Raw genomic sequence first — 22,935 nt, forward strand, 5'->3', positions numbered from 1 at the left:
GTGTGCCAGGGGATAAAATGCATGCAGTATTTATTTAGTAACATGCAGCCACAAACTACGCTACCCCCTTTTCTTACCTTTGAAAATTCCTCTGTGCCAGAGTGGTCAGTTAAATGAAAGAGGCATCACTGAGGGGAGAGTGAGGTTTGGTGCAAAGAACTTTGGAACCCACCCAGATGTGGAGTGTCCCCACCTCCCTGTTTTGAACCCCTTCTTATATATGGCTATGCTGAACACATACATGCTTTTATATCTCAAGCCAACATTTATCTTTGATGTTGCCTAGGGTCGGCCAACGCTGGTACAACTTCTAAATATAGATGTACTAGCAGACTAAATCTTCGAGCCTGGCAGTAGTTCAGTTGGCCAGTGCAGCCTTATTTTTTATTTGATTTATTGTTGATGTTTCTGACAGGTTGAACTATGCTGTTACAGAGAGTGCCTAGCCCAGAATCGCTCAGCCCATGTCTGGATCCAGCAGCCATGGGCCACGAGCACATGACAGCTGACAACCAAATGCATGTTATTTATTTAGCAGGCAGTTATCACACATGGTAAGAGCAGCTTGGGAAGGCAACAGGCATGGCTGTGAAAGAACCTGTAGGAGAAGGAGGTCAATAGATCAAGAAAACATCAGGAAGAGTACATGTCCCATGACCACAGGGCACCCTGGTGTTGGCCGTTCTCATTTTCGTGTGCCAGGAAGAGGAGCAGGAAGGATCACTTCCAATCTATTAATCTGAAGGCAGTTGAAAATATCAGCCAACTTCATCTCGTAGTACCAATGTTGGAAATACCAGCTTCCAAGATTGTTAGTGCAGTCCAGGGGAATTGGAAATGTCAGCCAGAGAAACCACAGCAACCTCAGTCTACAGAATTACTCCTGGCAAGAAAATACTGTGGCCTGAATTAGTTGGAGTATGTGTGAGTTGTATGTATAGAATTGGACATAGATGTGTTAAGTTCCTTAGCAGGAAACAAACCCATTTTAATGATTCATCTTCCCAAGTGGTGAGGACAACGTTATGAAGATACTAAGTTTATAAAGAAGGAAAACAGATTTGAAAAAAATTTTTTTGTTTGTTTTCAGTTACATAGTTTTACAAATTAACAACTACTTTTAAACATATTTTAACTTTAAAAATTAGTTGGCATGTTATGAAATAAATACTTTTTATATACTTAGATTCCATTTTTCAAATAAGCAGACCTATCTGTAAATTGATTTATCCACTGGAACTTTATTCCATTATGTGTCATAAACAGATACCAAACAGAGGTAGAAACACGATTATATGCGAAGGTCCTTTGAAAGGTTATTTAATTTGCTCACTCCTGAGGCTTTAGGCTATGGAACACCTAAACTGTGCCCCAAAGACTTTTGCATGTCTGTATTTAAAAATATTCCCAGGGTTCTCTACAACTTTGGGGTTAGCATTATTAAAAATCTTAATTCTCTAAAATGTCACTCTGTAAAATGAAGTAACTGCATTGCCATTGATTAACAATTTTGGTTGATCTTTATCATATAGGAATCTTGTTACATTTTTAGCTTCTACAGAAATAATTTTTAAGATCTATTCAGAGAGGCCTTACTTTGTTGGACGCTTTGAGGGAAAAAGCATGTGCTAAGTGCATGTAGAAAATAGAAGCCTTTATCCAGGCATACTTTAAACATTGGTTTTGAGTACGAGCATGCACACTTCTGCTCCCTTACCTCCTGGCTATTTATAGTACAGGAGGAATTTATAAAAGTTTACTGAAAAACTTCATATTATAGACATCTATGGACATCAAAATAGATGACTGTAATATTGCATAACAAATTACCTCAAAACTTAATGCCTGAAAACAGTCACTTTCTTATCTCATGGATTCTGGGTTGGGAATTTGGACAGGGCACTGGAGGAGTAGCTAGCCTGTGTTCCACAATTTCTGGCGGTTCAGCTGGGAGGGCTCGTTGGCTGGGAGCTGGAACCTTCTGGTGGGGCCCTCACTCACAAATCTAGTGGTCACCGCTGGCTTCGGTGGGACCTCGTCTCAGGCTCCCTCACAGCATGGCAGCCTCAGGGGAGTCAGAATTGCAAAAGTGAGCATTCCGGGGAAAAGACAGAAACTTCGTCATCTTTTCAGACCTCACCCTGGTAGTCACACAACTTCATTTCCACTCCATCTGTCAGTTACAAGAGAGTCACGAGCCCATGCACATTCAAGGGAAAGGGTCGTAGGCTTTGCTCCTCACTGGATGGAGAATCAAAGAATGTTTGGACATGTTTAGAATCGTCACCATGTGACATAAAAGGTTCTCCTGACTCTCCTAGTCCATTCATCGTTTTCCCTTTATCTTTGTGTAGCACATACAGTGTTTTAGGTACTATGCCCTAAGACTGTTATATGCAAGGGCATGGACTTTGAAAGTACAACATAACTCTTTTCCTACCCTTGCTCTCCTCTGAGTGTTCTGGGAAGAGGGGAAGGAAGACAGATGTGCCCCAGAGATGCAGTGGTAGGATGGGACTCCGGCCCTGTGGCCAGCGCGGCTCGCTAGCCGACGGGGTGTGACTCAGCGGTGCACAAACCCGGCCCTTCTCGCTAAACAGATGGGAGAGATTACCGCCTGTTCCCTCAGTGATAAGGAAAGGGAACCCATGAGAAAAACTGCTTTCCTGCCAATTAATGTCTCTGCCTCATTGTTGCGCTACATGTGTCCTCTTCCTTTGGGTGACTCACAGGAGGTCAGCAAAGGGCTCCCTCCCCCCTTTTTTGAGGGGATAATTAATATATTTATAATCTTATTTAAGAGCTAATTTAAAATTTTAAACTAGATGAGAAAGAAAAATACTCAAGTAGGTAGTAGAAGGGCAGAAGATAAAATGAGAAAATAGAGAATATATTCCTTAAAGTATTTTAAACCTTTTATTTATCATTTATCCCCAAATTTCATTTTAAAGAGTGAAATAATGTTTGAGAATATCTTTGTCCCTGAAGTTTATATTAACTCATCTTGAAAAATGTTTCCAAGGGTGAGTCACTGTCTGCTGTGTAGCCACATGGGTTGCATTTTACACACTCCCCCACGCTTCCTTCTCTCACCCCTGCCTTTCTAAGGTTGGGTCCTTTCACAGTCTGGCAAAAAGTTGACATTCTTCAGAGTGTAGCAGGAACTTTGTAGGACCTAAAAGAACATCCAGACTCTGATTATTATTAGGAGTGGTAACCAAACGTATGACCCTTCTACAAAGGGAGTGAGGATGAGGATGGAGCAGGGACAGATGTGGGTGGAGTGTGTAGCCTTCTGAGTGTGGTAAGGCTGCGATTCGCCCCCGAAGGTGGTGCCCCCGCTTCACTGTGTGAATCTAGAACTGAAAAGAAGCACTTGTTCACCAAGGATCGGATAAATGACACATCCAGACTAGGCCCGGTGAACTCTGTGGTAAATAGAGTTGCAGTGGCATCAGGGAGCGGGCTGCCTGGAGGGATGGAAATTAAGCTGACCCAGTGGGGTCTAGGATGTAGATAATATGCAGTGTATTTTTGTTCAGTGGTAAGAGAGGTGATAGAGGCAAAGCAGGGGACCTCAGGACTGGGGAAGGAATCTGATATACGCTGTGTACATGATTCAGCTGCTGGCAAATCGAGCACTTTTAACCAGAACCGGAGGACAAGCACGCTGGACCCTGGGTGGAAAACAGTTCCACTTGTCTCAGTGCCCAGGTGGTGAACGGGTGCTCTCAGGCTAGGTCTAGGTGCAAGATGATGGCAGATCGGCGAGAACTGTGAATTCATTTGCGCGAGAAGTGGGGCACAGCTGAAAAAGGAAGCAGCTGGGTTTGTAATGCCTCACTCCCTGCCAAAGTGAGCACCTTGAGCTCTGTTAACACACAGTCGGTTTGTATTCCAAGATTTCTTCACGTTCTAGTAAAGATTAACCTTGTCCTTGAATGAACTCAGTGTGTGTGGTAGAAAAAATCATTTGGGCGTGCCCAAGATTATGAAATGGAAACAAGTCGGGGAACCCTGAAAATCTGCCCTTTTTGGCTGGTGGACACTGGCAGTAGCAAGTTAGTCCAGAACACGCTGGGGCTTCATGTCCAATGAGGTCAGTCGTCCAGTGGCTAGGGCTGCTCCAGGATGATCAAGGGTGTGGGCTTCCAGCCTCCTCTCACCTCTTTCTCTAGTAGGGGTGAAGTTTTTGTTGCTTCCCAGGGAGAACAGGAGCTCAAGTGCTCACCTTAGGGAGGCTCTGCTCCCGACTGCTCCCATGCTGCCCGTCGGTCACCCCCCAGGATGCAGAGTCAGGGTGCTACTGGGCACCATACCTCAGATCTTGCAGACCAGCCAACTCCTACACCTTTGGAACCACGCTCTGTGTAGCACCCCACAAGTAGCCTGGCAGCAGTAGCTGACCAGGACGAGGCCTTGGCCACAGGTGTCCCTGCTGCCTGTGTTTGACCAGATTATTGATGACAATAGGCCTACAGAGTGTCGAGAGAGATTATCCATTTCCATTAGGACCATGTTTTAGTAGGAGATTTTGCATGAAGCTAACTTTAAATTATTAAAAAGTAAGTTGGCTTTCCAAGTAAAGCGGTTATGTCTCAGTAATCCTGTGTACTTTAAATTAGATTTTATTAAAAGAGGGAACATGCCATAAATTATAATATCTCAAAATCATTTGACGCCACGCTACCTACCAAACATGGAAGTTGTGATTTACCATTTGTAAAACTTCAGACAGTAGTGGCTTGGACATATTTAATTTCTGATAAATAGCGATAAACATTCACATTATCACTCCTGTCCATTTCTCTCAATCTTCTAATCTTCTGAAGCATTATCTTTTTTTCTTTTTTAAACCCTATCCATTTCTGTCAACAAGAAGAGCTGCATAATATTTTATTTATAAATGCTATTTGCAACCTGGGATCACGCTTGGTTTACAAACAGATTCTTCACATCGCCTGTACCTTTGAACGTGTACTTACTCTAATGCCTAAGACTGAAGCCATTTGAGAGCCTGGCATGGGCTTTCACGGACGACCAGGGGGACGCGGGAGCCATCCCACACTGGCGTTCTCCATCTTCACCTGCTAACCTCTCAGCCGTAGATTACCTCTGCACTGCAGTGACTCTTGTGAATATTAATTTCTTTCTTTTATATTAAACTCCCTTTTATATCCCTTTTATATTAAACTCCATGTCATACACGAGTATTTTCTTTTATTCAGAAGCTTCTCATGTCCGAAATATTTTTTTAACCTACTCCCACCCCCCTTTTTTTGTTTTATACTCAGTGACTTCTAAAAATTCACCAATAAGCTTTACTTTTTTAACTCTGTGAAATAGCTGTACTCTTACCCCCTTCAGATTCTACAAATACTGTTTCTAAAACTTGATTCTGTAGTTCCGACAACTCTGGGTCATTCTCTGTGTTCCTGAGGTCCATGCACATAGTTGCATATCTTGGAAGGTGTTAAGATGGAAAATTTCGCATGATTTATCTAAGCCAGTTGGAGTTCATTTAGTAATTGTTCTTGATACTGAAGTAGAAAAAAATTTTTTTTAATGTTAGCAATATAGGAAAACATCTTGAAGGTCACAGAATGCCTCTGTCCCCATTCTTTAGTGAGCCCCAGTGCTCTGGCCCCTTAAAATAAAAGTCTAGTTTCCATCATTGATGCCTCCCCACTCTTTTTTTCTCATTTAAACCACAGCCTGGTTTTCACCAAAGTAAAGCAAATCAACCTAGTAAGGAACAGACTGCTTTTATTTACTGGTTGTAGTTCTAAGCACGAGAAATGGGCAAAGGAGACCAAACAAAGAAATAGGAAAAATGAGGCATTGAAGGGGAGCCAACATTGGGTTTGGAAGGGATGAGGCTTCCGTGGCAGCAGGATGTGCCTTTCTTGCACTGTTTACTCTGAGCTCAGAAATAGAGGAGGAAAGAAGGTAGATCACGCTACTGCCTGAAATGGATACTACATACCAGGGCGTGCAGCGCATAGAGTGTAATCAGACACTGGATGTAATTATGCAAATGTATGCGTAAATGGGTTTTCTATGAATAAATTGTCTGCAGCAACCTTAACACTCAAGGTTAAAGTAAGCATAAGGGCGTGATTTGCGAGTCACAGGGTGACTTTGCTAAAGTAGCCGCTGAAAGACATTATGTTTGACTGCCTGCCCACCCCACTCCCCGTTTTCCATAGTTGCACCTGAATGTCCTTTGAACCCTTGATAAAATGAACTTTGGATCTTAAGGACTGTTAGGGCTTCTACTCCCTTCCTTGGGAAGGGTACCACCTTGCTTGTGAGGGGAGAGTTGGGAAGAGTTTGAGGATGAATGTGGCATGGTGGTTTTTAATCTGTTCAAGCTAGTTGTATATTTATTTTTAACTAAACTTCACCTAGAATGTTTCTTTCAGTAGTAAGCATTTGGAGGCCTGCTTTAAGGAAGGAAGTGCTTAAATTTGCTTAGGAGAAAAATGTGCTTTCTTTGTTCTTTATGTAATAAATTGAGAATTTCAAACATTCCTGAAAGTCCTGGGCCCAGCTGTCTGATTAAAATGCTAATTCATCCACTGTTAGCATGTGGTTTTCTTTTGCATAAACATAGATACAATACTGTGGATTATGGGTATGAAATATTCTAGAAAACTGCCGATGTGAGTATTCCATGCCTCTGAGCATGGCACAGCGTAGTTAAGTTATGTTTTTGTTTTCTTACTTCTATTAAGAGAACCCAATGGAGTGTTTTCTTTTTCCTTCGAGGAATTTGAAGCATCGTGTAAGGCTAGGAATGCATTAAAAACATGTTTCCAGCCTCATAAGAAGCTTAAGAATGGCTGTAATACGTATAGATGAAGTGCTTGTCAGACATTCAGTTCAACTCTGCAAGCCTTGGTAGAACTCCCAGATTGTCCAGAACACTGCCTTGAGGAGACCAGACGTGGACAGGATGAGTCAAAGGCATGCGCCCAGTATTTAGGGATGAGCAGACAAACAGCTCACCAGCCAGAATGCGCACGTGTGGGCTTGGGGGCCGCCACAAGGCGGGAGAGGAGAGAGAAGACCAGGGAGGACTTTCTGTGTCTTGCAGAGCTGCGTAGACTGGTCCTCAGGTGCTGGGCCATCTGGGGGTGGCTGTGCAGCTCCAGAGTGAGCAATCCTGTGAGGCTGCAGACTCACTCCTGTGGGTCAGATCAGGCAGTTTGACCAAGTGAGGAAGAAGATCTGAGAAACTGTGATCCTTAACTTGAGCACTGCCTTGTGCCTGAAAGGGCCTTTTTTATTTTGTTGACGAAATACCACAAGGACCGTGCATTATCCATCTCAGTGACACAACTTTCTGTAGTGCCTTTGTGTTAGGGATGGCATTTCATTGTAGAGCACTTTCCTTCTCTTGGTTTTGTTCATCCAAACTAGGAAATTAAACAGTTGTTCAACATGCTCCTTCATTCTCTTATTATGTTTTTTTAAACTTCTTTGCATTGTTTCACTGTTTTAGGGAAAAAGAAACAGTGGTTTCAGACAGTGCTTCTTTGGGAGCCAAAAACACTGCAAATTGACAAAGCTGTGTCCGGCAATGGGGTACACATTCAGGCTGGCTGCTCGGAATGACATTGGCACCAGGTATGGCGTTTCCTGGTCCTCATGCCTTTAAGCGTCTGTGTGGTGTTTCTGAGTCTTCCTGTCACGTTGCCGAAAGGCGCAAGGTCGCCTGCTGCCTCCACACCGAACCAGTTAGAGATTTTCTGAAAGGGAATCCTAATCAGAGGCTAGAAAGCCCCTTCTGAAGTGATAAATGCCACTGTGTGGCCTCTTTGCAGCCTTGCAGGCTGTAATGCAAAGGCCCACTAGGGGTCTCTGAGAATCAGGAGGAAGGTAACTACAGATTTTGAAAGGAATCCTCTGGGGGCTTTATTTTTTTCAGATTGTGTGCCTTTTTCTTTCATCACTTTAGCAAGCTACTCATTCAGTTGCCTTTTTTCAATTATGTCTGAGTGTTTCCTGATACAAAGAAAGAGTTGCTGGGCCATCCATTGTTGTCAAGCCCGGGCAGATACTCACAGGACTGGAGAAAATCTGGACTGGGTAGGACACACGGCTTGCCTCCAGGCTGCTAGAGAAAGGCAAGAACAGGTTTATGGTGAAGCATCAATGGATTAAAGGTGCTTTGAAAAGACCGTATTTCAGTTGCACTTCTTGGGTACCTGTTGATTAAGGAAAAAATCTTTTTCTTTCATCACTGCTTGTTGAAAATCTTCTTAAAGGTTCAGCACATCATTGGTCCCAACCTTTTTTCCAGCCTGAAGAACTTCTTAAGACCACAAGGTTTACAGCCCTCCTTCCCTACCCATGATAGCCATTGTATTTTTAGAGTGCACTGGTTGAACAGTCATAATGATAAAGGCTTCTACAGTTCAAGAATTTGTAAATGAATTAGAAGCATCTACAAACTTTTGGAAAATAGCACCATATATATTTGTAAAACATTTATTTTATCAATAGACGGTTATTTGCTCTCACATTGATTTGAAGGCTCCTTGGTAGCTGTGGCTCATAGCTTGTCACCATCACACTGTGCTGTGCTTTCTGCTGGGTGCTTTTGGGGGGAAATAAATTTTTAAATCTATTGTCCTGTAACATGGCATGCTTTTCTAGTAGCAGACCTAAGCAGAACAGTGCAGGGGGCGGGCCGGGGGTGGATTGGGGCAAATTGAAGTTGTGGTAGGGAATATCACATAAAGGATCCTTGCCTTCCTTTGCTCAACGAACCTGTCAGGCCCCAGACTTTCCCACCCAAGCAAGTTGCGCAGCAGGTAGGCTTATCCCTGCTCTTTTGAAATGCCGAGACTCCTCCCGTGCTTCTAAACGTGTCTCACCGGGTCTGTTTCTCTCCAGTGGTTATAGCCAAGAGGTGGTGTGCTACACATTAGGAAACATTCCTCAGATGCCCTCTGCACCAAGACTTGTTCGAGCTGGGGTCACATGGGTCACATTGCAGTGGAATAAACCAGAAGGCTGTTCACCTGAGGAAGTAGTCACCTACACCTTGGAAATCCAGGAGGACGAAAATGTAAGTCTGGCACATTTTATACCCTTGTGTGTGTTCTGTAAAGTCAGTTTTATCATAACTACAGGATGCACTGGTTAAATTAGATTCGCTGCCTAAATTTGAAGCCAAGCTCTTAATTTCTACCACTGCAACCACTAGCAGAAGCCTGGCCTTCCCAGTCTTCCCCATCCAAGTAGGTGGCATCCCCATGCTTTCATTCGGGGAAGCCAGAAACCCGTGGGCTCTTCCTTGACCTCATATATGTCAGTCTATATATGTCAGTCAGCAAATCCTTTTAAATCTCCCTTCAAAAGTTATCCAGAAATCTGACTGTTTCTCAGCATCTGCACAGCCACTACACTTTTTGAACCACCGTCATCTCACCCCTGGGTTATTGCAATGGCCTCTTAAGTATTTTCCCTACTTTCATCCTTACTACACTACAGTCTGTTCTCCACACGAAGCCAGAGTGATCCTGTTAAATACAAATACAGTCATGTCAGTGCTCTGCTCAGAAGCCTTCCCATCTCAGTGCCTTCCCTTCTCTTCCAGAGGAAAAACCAGTGCTCTTGCAGTGCTTTCCAGGTCCTCCACATTCAGGGTCTTCATTCCTGCCCTTGTTCCTGCCACTGTAGTCTCACTGAGCGTACCAGCTGCGCCGTCCCGCCCCACCTTTGCAGTTCCGGTGCCCTCTGGCTCTCACGCCCCTTCCGATATCTTTGAGTTACTTCCCTCATTTCCTTCAGGTCCCTTCTCACATGTCACCTCTTTGGATGACCCTTTCCTGACCACCCTGTAAAACAGCACTGTCCAGGAGAACTTTTCTGTGATGATGGAAATGTTCTGTATTGTGTGCTGTCCAATAAGATAGTGCCTAGCCACACGTGGCTGCTGAGCCCTTGAAATGTGGCTGTAAGCCCAAGGAACTGAATTTTTAATTGTATTTCATTTAAATTGGAGGAGCCATATGTGGCTGCCTTAAGGAGCCTGCAGAGCTGTAGGAAGCAGTGCTTCCTAGCTCCACCACTCTGTCCTCTTACCCGGCTTTATTTTTCGTCTCATAGCACTTAACACCACACAACGTGCTTCATAATTGTGTGTAGGTTTTTTTGTTGATTGCTTTCTCTGGCTATTATATCAGTTTCTGATGGGCAAGACTTAGTCTGTTCTTGGGCGGTGCTAAACCCCTAGAGCGTGGAAGAGAGCCTGATGCATAGACGGTGCTCCAAGATGAATGGGTGGGTGGATGGATGGATGTGTGCATGACTGAGAATATTATTGAATGAATTCTGTACAGTCAGCTTTCAGTAGGATATTTATCCCGTTGAAGGGTTATATCTTCCCCATCCAAGCTCTGCTTTCCCCCTTGGCCAGAAGAGGACACTGTGTGAGAAACCCCAGCCAGTGGATTGCATAGCACATTGCAGCTTGACAGCAAGGATCTCCGTACAAGAACCTTTTTTCATGACAACATTGTTAGATAATTTTTTTAACTACATAAGCTTCGTTAATTTGGTGGTTAAATTCATTGTTTAAAATGCTTATTGAGTAACGAGAAAAGTTTGCTCTGTGAGAAAAGTATATGGTGACGTCTATTCCAAAGCAAATCTACACTCTCTCAAAGAGAGGGCATTGTTCCCATTCAAATTAGTGTTAGTCTTGCAATAAAAGTACCCAGATCCAGGGCAAATTATCATGTGATAGAGTTGAATTTTTCTTAAAGCACCGTGGGATTCTGGCCCTCTTTTTGGTGTAGCTGCCAGACTTCTGGCCCACTGGTGATGATGGAAGGAGGCAATATAAAAATCCTACAGACAAAGTATTTAATGCCCAGATTTTATGATACTGATGTTTCTTTCTGGCTTTGCCTTTTCAGGATAACCTTTTCCACCCAAAATACACTGGAGAGGATTTAACCTGTACTGTGAAAAATCTCAAAAGAAGCACACAGTATAAGTTCAGGGTAAGTCAGTCATTTTGGTACCTGAACTGCTTAAAAATGAAGCTGTTTCATGTTTCATCCCTTTACCATTTTAAATCTACTGTACAGGTTAAAAGATTTTTAAGTTCGCTGCACTTTACACTTTTAAGGTAACATCTATGAAATACACACCCAACTTTAATTTTAAAACCCACTTTTGAGAAAGAAACCTGTTGCCGTAATGTGCTGTAATAAATTGCATCACAGCGTGGCCAGATGCCCTTGCCTGGGAAGACCCAAACCAGGTGCCCAGCGCACCTGTCTCTCACCTGCACTTCACACCTTTCTATTCGGAGTTTCTTCTTTTAATCAGATTTCCCTTTTCTCCGTTGCCCTTTGCTCTTTTGCCCATTTTCTTTTTCTCAGCCGTTTTCCTTTTGCTCTTCTATTACCCACCCCCTCCCCACTTGGGCTCCGTGTTGGGCGACGATGCGGTGAATCGGAAGACAGCTTTGCGAACTCTTTGCGACCTCGTTAGGAGAAAAGGGAACAGCAGGCTGCCTTCTGTGCTGCCCACTGTTTGTTGATTCTAGCACAGCACGGTGTTTTCTAGTGTGACAGTGTGCCTTCTGGAGAGATGTGGTTGTCTTCTGATTCCCCCTTTCCTTCTCTTAATTTGTGAGCCAAATCATGTTACTTAACACGGAGTAGTCACTTAGTAAATAGTTGGCGGATTATCCAGTGGCATGTGTGACTATTGAAGGAAAATGATAGTTTTTGATATTTTTAAAACTCCTTGTTACTCGATGCTGGCTGTGAGATCATAGGTATACTGCTAGCATTTCTCCACAAGGTGGCATTGCCCTTCTCCTAAATAAGCAAGGTTATTTTTATCTGCTTTCCCCCCATAGTTTCCTTCCACAAAACACTGTGAACTGGGTGGTGACATACTAGTTTTGTTTTGTCTTCTTGAAAGGGTAAAAATGTCTTTGGCTAAAACCTACCTTGTTGTTTTATTTTTAATTGTTAATAGCTAAACCATATAGAAAATAAGTACTCCATTAAAGAAACACTTATAAATTAGTAGTTTGAGATTGAGAGAGAGAGAGAGAGAGAGAAAGAGAATATGTGAGTGTGTCTATGTGAGTTTATGGATACCTTGATCTTGCCATATTGAAAGTCACTACTGGTTTAAGAACTGATATCTAAAGCATATTAATGTTTTCTCGGTTGTGTTATAGCTGACTGCTTCTAATATGGAAGGGAAAAGCTGCCCAAGTGAAGTTTTGGTTTGTACAACGAGTCCTGACAGGCCTGGACCTCCTACAAGACCCCTCATTAAAGGACCAGTTACATCTCATGGTTTTAGTGTTAAATGGGGTATGTTATGTTGCTGTTGCTGCTGCTGCTTTTTTGACAGGTTTTTTAAAAACTTGATTAATTTCAGTAGTGACAAACCAATAAACAAATCATATTATTTGAGGGAGTTTTACACATTTGGAATATATGTATGAGAAACATCCTGAGAATTCTACAAACTGGTAAAATTGACAGTTGTAAGAGCATTTCTTTTACTTTATGATTTTCCCGTAAGACACATTTTTTTCTCCTATAGTTTTAACGTATTATTGATTTGAATGTGGTAATCTCTGAATATATTTCATTCTTCAATAGCTTGCCCTTAAAAATGTACCAATAGTTAATATAATTTCAAAATTTAGGTAAGTCATATTAAATTTTACAGAATGTTTAAGTTACAGTGAATTAGGAAGGCTAGTTTTTGTTGTTTGTATGTCATCGGAAGTCTTGGACTTCAGGAAGTTTTCATATTGCAGTTCATCATATGGTGTTTGTGGGGATCTGGTAGAGGATTTTGTGGCTCACCTGCTGCATGGATTATTCCAGCGAAATGAATGCCATTAGAATGTTGATACACATTTGCAGCTGTATGTGAAACATAGTATGTATGATTATCACTAATGTCATATAATAATAGTAACTACCAAACAGGCAAAAAAAAAAAAAAAAAATAGAAATCTAAAATAAGATTTTACCTGGCAGTCAAGTAATGTAAAGGGAATTTAAAATATTGTTAAATTGTTATTGGAGACCAACCACTGAGACATATAACTGCTTCAAGTTATGTGGTAATTTTGAGGCAGAATTATTCCCTAGAAGATGGATACGATTAAGAGAAACAAAAAATCTAGATGTGCTTTTTGCCAGATCTAAAGCTTTTTTTCTCAGAATATCCTAGAAAGTTCTGTCAACACTGAGTATTTACTTTCATTAGCCATATGCTATGTTTAACTTTTTAATTATTGCTGTAAATATCTATTACCGAAGTTTGCATACATTAATGGAAATAACAGGTGAGAGGAGACGGGAATTAAAGTTTCTAAATCTATATGAGTAACCTGAGGGTATATCTAAAATACAGAGGTGGCCAATTGATAGTAGAGGCAAATTCTGTGTAGTCTTGCAAAAAGGTATTTTCCTGCTCAGAAAAGAAAACTCTTGCAGGCACCGAGTTAGCAGTAGACAGATACGATACCTAAGGTGCACGGGCCTCTAGTAACAGGCCGGAACCTCCTCCTCAAACCGGCTCTTTGGTACAGGCTCTTATCGATCCACAGCTCTGGTTTTATATTAGGTTCATGTGGGATACAAAGTTTGCTTAGTAGCAAACTGTGATGGAACAGATTTGTTATATTCTTATCTTTTATTTATTTTGTCAATAAGTTTTGCACCTCCCTTTTCTTCCCTCCCCATCTCTCACTGATGATATAAGTGAAATAAAAAAAAGAATAAAGTAATTTTTAAAAAGAAATATATGTATATTTTGTCTTATATAAAAACCATCAAATATTGAAGAGCAGCCTTCAGAATCTCAAAATAAATAAATGAACATAACTCTTAGAAAAGTCAATCCATATTTTGAGTTTTGTTCATGTTTCACTAAATAAATGCTAACTTTTTGACATTTCTAGCTCTACAAACTTTGATAATCAGAAGGCTTTGTAGTGTTTTTGTTTCTTTTGTTTTTTTCGAGAAAGGAGTTGGGTGAAATAATATATTAATTATTGTGCCCTTTGGTTCAATCCAGAATTTAGACAGTATATTATATGATTCTATGTGTTCTAATAATACTTACTAACAAAAATCAATACACTTTTATAACTAATAAGGCATTTGCTTACTTTCCAGATCCTCCAAAGGACAACGGTGGTTCAGAAATACTCAAGTACTTGCTGGAGATTACTGATGGAAATTCTGAAGGTGAAGTTTGTAGAAATTGTTTTGTTCAAGTCCTGTTTTCTAATAAGATAAACATTTGTATAATAATAGCGGGCAATCATTAATTCCGTTGATAGAGGTACTACAGTAAACAAGCCTTAATCACATATTGACAGTTTTTTCTTTCAAACACAGCATCAGGGATCAGAGTCTGCTTGAAATGTATGTTTTTGTCGTTTTTAAAATTTTCTGTCATTTCTTTAAACCAGAGGTCCCAATTAATAGAATAAATATGTTTTTCATCTCTCTTGGCACGCTTTCTCTAGAAATTCTTATAAGCAGAGAAAGTGTCAGAAGCAATCAGCAGGAAGGATAAATTGGAGACAGCAAATGAGTTTGGTGCACAAAGGATGACAAAATATAGTATTGCTGTGGGCTCCTGACGAGTGTCACACTTTGTAACAAGTTCAGAAAATGTCTTCATTTTTGTTGTGATTTCTGAGTCAGATTATTTCTTCATTACTAGTCACACGAGGTGAATTAAAGTGGGACAGTGTTAGAGATGAGATTCCCTTTATAGTGTCTTTTAAAACATTCTTAGATCTTCTTTCTGATAAAATTTATTAGGCTTTAATAGAAAAAAGTATAGTTATCCGAACTTTAAAAATGACACCCATCTCACCACTCTAATAATCCCTGTAACTTAAATTTTTTTTTAAAAAAGTGATGCATATGGGAAAAAAGGAAAGAGTTAACAGCAACTTTTACAAACAAGCAATGCAGGTGTGTGGCTTGCTTTTTATTCTGTGCCACGATAGCCACCTGGAGTGTTTTGTTTTTCATGTCAGTTGGGCCCTATTTTAAGCTTGAAAAACATGAAAATGCTTTGAGATGGGCACAGCTGTTCTTAACATAAAATCACATTCTATGCTAAAAATCTGACCTAGGAGAGAAGTCACGGATGTGCAGTGGCTCATCATGAAAACCTAAATGTATTTTGAATTTTTGTGGCTCTCTTGACCACTGGTGACAGATCAAAAGTAGATGCCATCTGTACTTAAAAGTTAACAACTTTGCCAGTTCGTGACATTAACGATTAATTGAATCTCCTCGGTAGTCCTTGTTCCCAGTTGCCTTTTCAGTGCAGGTTGTTTGATCGGTAGTGTCAGGATGACTGTCTTTAATATTCCCCCTTGTCATATGGCCCTAGTGCATGTGGCTTCATTGTAAATCTGACCTAATAAGCAGCTGAGGGCATTTGTGGAAGTTAGTAACTATCATGGAACAGGGTAAAAGTATTTTCCCTAAAACAACTGCATGGAGTAAAAAAGCCTCCTTTAAAATAGTCTGCTGGAAACATTGTGTTAGTGGGAGCAAAACAGAGGAGGATAAACATCCCCGATTTGTGGGGCGGGCAGGCAGTCAGTCGAAGCACCCCCAGTGCTCTTCACCTGGTGGCATCAGCTTCACCCAGGGCCCTCCAGTGGCTCTGCTTGCTTGCTTTATTCCCGAGACGTGGTCAGATAACCTGGGCCACACTGAGTGTTTTCATTTTTAATGTCACTCCCTCAGGTGTTTTTGTCTTTTAAGTGGGGCTCCATGGAGACAGCAGGCCTTTACCCAAAGGACTCGGTCTATATGGGGATTATCACTCACTGTGACCTCCAGGCAGATGAGAGCCGGGAGAAACTCTTCAGTGGTGCCCTGGTCTGACCAGGAACCTTGTGGCCGAGCAGCCTTCCCCCTGCCCAGCTGGCCTCAGGGGCTTCTCACACCATTACCGCTTCCTAGCTTGCTCAACACCGTCCGCTGTCTCCTGCTGCGGGGCAAACTACAGATTTCGTGTGCTTTCCAGCATCCCAACCTCACAGTCAGCAAATGTAATCATGGTGATATTAAGTAGCCTAGCCAGCAGTACTAAGTATTAAAAATGACTCCATGTTGTTTTAGTATTTAACTTCGTAAAGGAGATGGAAAGAGAGCACTGTGGCTGTTTAGGAAAAAAAAAAAAAAAGAATAGGAGATGCTGGTTTTCATGGAAACCACTTAGAGCTGTTTCTTATCAGGAATGGTTGGTACTGTTACGTTTTTACAAAAGGCAGAATCTCATACTCGGATCTTGTTTTGCAGCGAGTCAGTGGGAAGTGGCCTACAGTGGGTCGGCTACAGAGCACACGTTCACCCACTTGAAACCAGGCGCTTTGTACAAACTCCGAGCATGCTGCATAAGTACTGGTGGACACAGTCAGGTTGGTTTTGTTTCAGTATAAAAATAAACATCTTTGGTCACACTCAGACAACCTATCTATAACATCAGAATAAACTGCTGTTTAAAAATGTATCTTGGTAATGCAGCCTGCCATGGTATCACATCATGAATTTAGAGTTTTCCAAATTGTGCTTTAGTGGGTATAAAAAGATAGACCCAAATGATTCTCACCTGAATTGTGCTGCTTTCCAAGTACATCCCTCACTTAATTTCTCAGAAGACTTTGGCATGATCACCTGACAGTTGAAAATTGAGGGTGGTCTGCAATTTGCATTAGCCAATAAATAAGGGGGTGAACCTCAACTATTGCAATGATAGAAAAGCGTAGAATTTAGAGCAAAAAAGATATGGCCTCCAGCACAGCTTTGCTTTTACCACATCTGGCAGTTTTGTGAAAATGAGAGACACACCTTCCTTGAGATACTTTACTGCCATCTGCTGGAAAATTATTGTAAAAGCCACATAAATCTATGATGACTGAGCTGAAAGGCACCTCCTGTGATTCCGCAGTGCCCAACCTGCACATCTGTAGGCAGCAGCAGTTCTCTTGCTGTCTCCTTTTTTTTTTTTTAATTGAAGTATTATTGACTTACAGTATTACATAAGTTTCAGGTCCACAACATAGTGACAATATTTTTATACATCACAAAAGGATCACCACCATTGTCTACAATTTATATGACCTTAGACCAACCATTCAACACGTCAGGAAACTTGGTTTCAACCTCACAGTGTTCTCATAGGCTCAAAACAACATAACAAGTACACATGAAGTGCTCTAGAAATGAGATATCAATAGTTATTATCTAAATGATGTTAAGTTAGCATTCAGAAAGTGTGTGAGAGGCAATATGGTAAAAGATGTTTCCATTGTAGAGATATTTAACATTGTGGTTTTGAAACAATTAGTATTGAGAGAGAGCGCGCGCGCAGTGGTGGCTTATGACCCTGTTACCCTGTACTGGGTTGACTTTTCAAGAGAACACCTGCCGTTAGGTGCCGAATTTTGCCACTCAGCCCACCTCTGACATCGTTTTATGTTTATTTTCTTTTCCCCCCAAGGATAGTGGTACTGTGATGTCTAGACTGTCCATATAGACAGACTTCTGAGGTTAAAAAAAAAAAAAAAAAAGGTCCACCTAGACGACGTTTATGCAGTGCCTCCCAGGGTGGGGATGTCCACATCAAAGCTACAGATGATCAGCGAGTTCCTCTTACATACGAGGTGCTGCACAAGGCTACACAGAAGCGGCAGCGCTCCTTGAATGCTTAAGTACATCTCCTCTGCACCTCGTCTCCTCAGGAAGGAGGCTGAATTTGGTTGAGCTGCATAGGGCTACCATGTTCCTCCTGTCTCAAAAAGGGGTCAGCTTCCATACCACCAGCCTTACGCAACCAGATCCTGCAAAAAAGAAGGCCTGCTGATTTTAGTATTAACAGAACCTGCTGGTTAATGTCAGACTCAGTTGATTAATATTGACTTTATTTGCTTTTCTGCTCTGTATGTGGATGGTTGGCCATTTATGGCACCATTTAAAAACTTCATCCAGCTGTTGTTTTGTGTTCTCTTCTGTCCTCATGAAGGGTCTCTAATTTTTGTTTAAAGGAAAATAACCATGTGCTTAGGATACACAACACTCAGAAAGTCAGCCTACAAATCTGACATCAGAAATAATTATTTTTACCAGTGCTGTATGAGGTATATGTCCATACTTAAACACATACACACACACACACACCACACACACAGAGACGAAGATCGTAGTGCATAAAAAGTGTAAACATTCAATGTGTAACCCTCTTTGGTATCATTTGCAGGTATGGGGTGGAATTTGCTTGGTATATAGAGCTCTAATAAATTCGAAGTAACTAAGAGATGATTCTCTCCTGTATTTCTCCTGCAGTGTTCTGAAAGTCTCCCTGTTCGCACACTAAGCATTGCACCAGGTCAGTGTCGCCCACCGAGGGTTTTGGGTAGACCAAAGCACAAAGAAGTCCACTTAGAGTGGGGTGAGTGAACACGTCTTCACGTTGCCAGTTTGGACAAGTGGAGACTGAGTTTAAGACTTAATGCTTTGTAATCAAGTTCCAGGTCTTCCTTCTGAAAACCATATTTGTTTCTATTGAAAATGCCCATATTCTGTTCAATGTAGATGGGCTTGGGTTTGTATTCTCCCCGCGTTGTCACTCACCCTCCTATTCCTGATGGTGCCACACGTGCTGTTCATCCTCTACCCTCAGAGGGCACTTTTCTAGAAGATGTTTCAGAGCAGCCAGTCTTTTCAGGAATTTTTCAGCTTTATTCATAAAATAAAAGTTGTGCTCAATTTAGAGGTTAAACCAAGAAATAGTTCATCAGGTAACATCTAATTCCTCCTCATCTTTGCTGCCTTGTTATGTGTGGGTCCTGGTGTTTTACTGTATCGACTCAAACTGTATTAGCATTTCCTGTCGGGTCAACAATTTACAAGCATGTAAAACTGCAAATATAAACCTGCAAAATGCTGTCAGACTATTGTTCCCCATCACTTATGCCTAAAATAAAATATTGTGCCAGTTTTGGGTCCTCTAACTTGATTTAATGTGTCCTTTGGTTTCAAGTTAAGGAGAAGATTTTCTCCCCTCTATTTCTTGCGTTTACCTGTCATTAGAATAGAAAGGAATTGCCTAAAAGTTCTACGGTTTTGGAATTTTGTTAATATCATTAAACGTACTTGCTTTGGAAAGTATGGGTAACATCATTCAGAAACTTTCTTCTGTATATCTTTTTTCTGGAATGGGGTTCTTTTGTAAATATCGAGGACAGGCCACCTACATGATATTTTGCAAACCTTGTGGAAAGTGAGGTGTGATAGGGTCAACTGGAAACACAAAAGTGTTCTGATATGAAAAACATTCTCCTTTCCCAGATGTTCCTGCCTCTGAAAGTGGCTGTGAGGTCTCGGAGTACAGCGTGGAGATGACGGAACCTGAGGATGTAGCTTCGGAGGTGTACCACGGGCCCGAGCTTGAGTGCACCGTTGGCAACCTGCTTCCCGGAACCATGTATCGCTTCAGGGTGAGAGCTCTGAATGATGGAGGGGTGAGTACACGCTTATACACCATAACGGAAATGTAGGGTCCCGGCACTTCCGTTTCTACCCTCCTAAAATCCTTAGCAGTATCTGTCCAACCTTGACAACCATTAAAGAAGTGTATGTAAAATCTAATTTCTGAAGATACACTGTTTTGATTTCATGTAGACCCAACATTGGAAATTTTGTTTCTTTTGTCCTCATATCATTCTATTAAGATAGAGTTCAAGGTTAATAACAACATCACCCTTTAGATGCTTTTGGTAGTTTTTAAAATAATTTCCTATTTTCTCATCGACTGTATAAATCAGTTATGGGAAACTAGGACTACATAATATTTCTTTATCATATTGTCTAAATTACCCAGCAATGTCTTAGGTCAGTTTTTAAAACTGGACTGGGGTAGAGGCTAGGGAGGCCAGTATATTTTTTTTTTTCGTTTATTTCAAGTGAAAACTGTAGAACTCTCTGGTCCTTCATACTACTCCATCTGAAGTTGTCGAGGTGGGCTGTTAGAGATTGGAAGAGTATGTCTATATTATATCCACAAAGGTGATTGGTTTTTGTTTTTTTTAATGGCAGAGTGATATGGATTGGGGGGCAATTCATAATGAGAGTGAAGTGACCCAGAAACTACAGGGCTTTTTGGTGTGTCAAAGATGGGCAGAAACGTAAAAGAAGGTAGAAGGGTAGAGCAAACCACTGCTAAAGCCCCACAGAGTGCCAGTGGTGTGTATAGATGCACTCCATGCAGATAAATAGATGTAATTAATTGATGAGATTTTTACAAGTAAGAAAGCCCACTGACAGTGACAAGAAGTTGACAATGACTCTTCTAGTTCTCGGTGGTCCTGTTCACGCCTTTCAGACGCAAAGTATGTTTGTCTTTAGTCCGTTTCGTGTTAGCCACGCTGACTATGAAAACATTTGGTCTGAAGTATGATCACAAACCTTTAACAGGAGCTGGATTTCTTCTAATTGCCCATTAGGAAAGAATTTCAGATACAGGTATTTAAATTAAAACACACACACACGCAAACAAAACTAGACAATAAAAATGTATTGGTGAGAAGATAAGAAAGCCTATGCACCCAGACTTTTATAAGTAAAAGGAGGATGGATGGTGATGATCACTGATGCTGCAGAAGAAATCCTATTTTACTGTTGATCTGGTGCTTCTCCCCATCAATTTTTCAGAGGATTTCTGCCATGATAAAGATAAATGTGCAACTGGACTGACTTGAGTTTTACTTTCTCTCTCCTTTCACTAATTTATCATATAAAGAAAGTATCTTCAGCCTTGTTTTTAAGTTCTGTTGTATTGGAAGTTAACCATATTTTGACTCATAATTACCTTCTGTGGTCCACTTCAGAGAGCTTCTCCCCCACCCGCAGTATATTTGCAGGTTATATTGTTAGAAAATGTGAGAGGATTTTGGGGTTTTTTTTTAATCTTTTTTTTCCATTTTGAAAAACATAGTCACATACTTCATTAACCTGAAAATTACTTTACTCTTTGCCCCAACTCATTGAAGTATCACATATCCCACTGTTAACATGGTGGTGATGGTTCTCTCGACGTGTTTTAAATCTGTAGCGGTGGTTGGCTCTGAGCAGTGTGGTCACTGATGGTGGTGGAGGAGAGGAGTGCAGTGTAAACCTTAAAATAGTTGAGATGGTGGGAGACATGCTGAGAAAACATTAACAGCAGGACCATTGGTTTTCAAAATGGAAAATACCAGTAACTAGAAGAAATACTCAAAATTTGATAACCAACAATTCCACGAAGATTTTTATGCATTAAAAATTAAACTGCAGTGTGCATCTGACTTAGTTTTCTTTGAAGCCGTCTGAGAAATTAAAGCAGAATGCTGTGATGTAGCAAAAGTCAGCATTTTTTGTTTCTTAGGTCACAACAAAAATGTTTAGTAAACCAACTTTCTAATCCTTTTGAATAAAAAATATATATATATATATATATATATATATATATATAAAATAGACATTTACTACTTAGGGAATGTATGTTAGAAGAAAACCTACATATTCAACTGAAAGTGAACACCATTAGGTAATACTTTTAATCAGTTGTATTGATGATGTCATTAGCCTAGCCCTTGTTTGGTTATAAGCTTGTGTTGTATGCACACGCGTGCACACACACACACCCCTACAAGCACGCATGTGTCTTTCTCTTTCAGTATGGTCCCTATTCTGATGTCTCAGAAATTACCACTGCCGCAGGGCCTCCTGGACAGTGCAAAGCACCTTGTATCTCTTTTACGCCTGATGGATGTGTCCTAGTGAGTTGGGAGGTAAGTCAGGCACGTGTTCTGCATCAGTTTGTTTCTTCTACTTTATCTGCCCCCCAGTGCAAGTTATGAGGGACCCACAAAGCTTAAGTTCACATATAGGTTTTACACAGTCATCTGCCTTGGCGCTTGCCAGGAGTTATGGAAATTTTACCACTGGTCAGAATTGAGAGGAAATTGAGTATCTTTTTCATGCTTTTCTTTTCATGTATTTGAAATATCCTAAGGCATGTTGCTCTCTTTCTCGGTTTCGTTAATTGAACACAAACATCATAGGATTTTCTTCTCAGTGAAATTAACCACTTAAATTTCTGTTTTCCAGAGTCCTGAAAGCTCTGGTGCTGATATCTCAGAGTACAGGTTGGAGTGGGGAGAAGATGAAGAATCCTTAGAACTCATTTATCATGGGACAGACGCCGGCTTTGAAATGAGGGATCTGTTGCCTGCTGCGCAGTATTGCTGTAGGTTACAGGTAGGCTGACACCGTCCGGACATTTCTCACAAATACTGGTGTTCCATGATAGACTCTTTGGGAAACTTACTCAGAGGTTCGTGATGGAGGCCATCAGGAGGGGCGATATGGAAAAAAAGAGTTCTTTTAAATAAAAATAAATGTAATTGTTTTGGTATTTTACAGTTAATTTTTGCTTCTCTAAGAGGTCCTAAAAAGTAGGAACAAAACCAGAATCATCTCCACTGTACTTCTCACCATGCTTGCATCTTGCTTGCTGGTTAATTCACTGAATAAAGGACCGAGTCCAAGGCAAAGGTGGCACAGCTCCTTAGGGAAGATGCCTTCTGTCTGAATTTTCTGAGATGCACATTTCGGTGGGAAAGCCACTTAGACAAAAGGCAAAAAACATTTAAAACTTCCCATTCCAGATGTTAAATGGAGCCAAAAACAAACACTAGAGTAGTTAGAACCAGTCTGCATTCAATCGTTAGGACCCACCTCCCACTTCCCAGTGACCATTAACAAGGCTGGTTTATCTGTAAGCTTACGCTTGGGTGTCCAAATAGAATAACATGAAGAATAATTGGCTCCTAGCCTAACCCCTAAGAGT

General features: G+C 41.1%; 1 protein-coding gene across 4 annotated transcripts in view; it reads left to right on the forward strand.

The window, feature by feature from the left end:
* FNDC3B (fibronectin type III domain containing 3B) overlaps positions 1 to 22,935 on the forward strand; it is a 350,839-nt gene that overhangs the window by 282,622 nt on the left and 45,282 nt on the right. For all 4 annotated transcript variants that reach the window (XM_082458921.1, XM_082458919.1, XM_082458922.1 and 1 more), the window contains 10 exons: positions 7,508 to 7,632; positions 8,905 to 9,079; positions 10,935 to 11,021; positions 12,221 to 12,359; positions 14,187 to 14,258; positions 16,347 to 16,465; positions 18,390 to 18,495; positions 19,395 to 19,567; positions 21,761 to 21,874; positions 22,194 to 22,343. In XM_082458921.1, coding sequence (XP_082315047.1) covers positions 7,508 to 7,632; positions 8,905 to 9,079; positions 10,935 to 11,021; positions 12,221 to 12,359; positions 14,187 to 14,258; positions 16,347 to 16,465; positions 18,390 to 18,495; positions 19,395 to 19,567; positions 21,761 to 21,874; positions 22,194 to 22,343 — 1,260 coding nt within the window. The remainder of the gene's footprint in view (positions 1 to 7,507; positions 7,633 to 8,904; positions 9,080 to 10,934; positions 11,022 to 12,220; positions 12,360 to 14,186; positions 14,259 to 16,346; positions 16,466 to 18,389; positions 18,496 to 19,394; positions 19,568 to 21,760; positions 21,875 to 22,193; positions 22,344 to 22,935) is intronic.

This window comes from Balaenoptera physalus (assembly GCF_965194825.1).
Source record: "Balaenoptera physalus genome assembly, chromosome: 4".
Taxonomy (NCBI): Eukaryota; Metazoa; Chordata; class Mammalia; order Artiodactyla; family Balaenopteridae; genus Balaenoptera; species Balaenoptera physalus.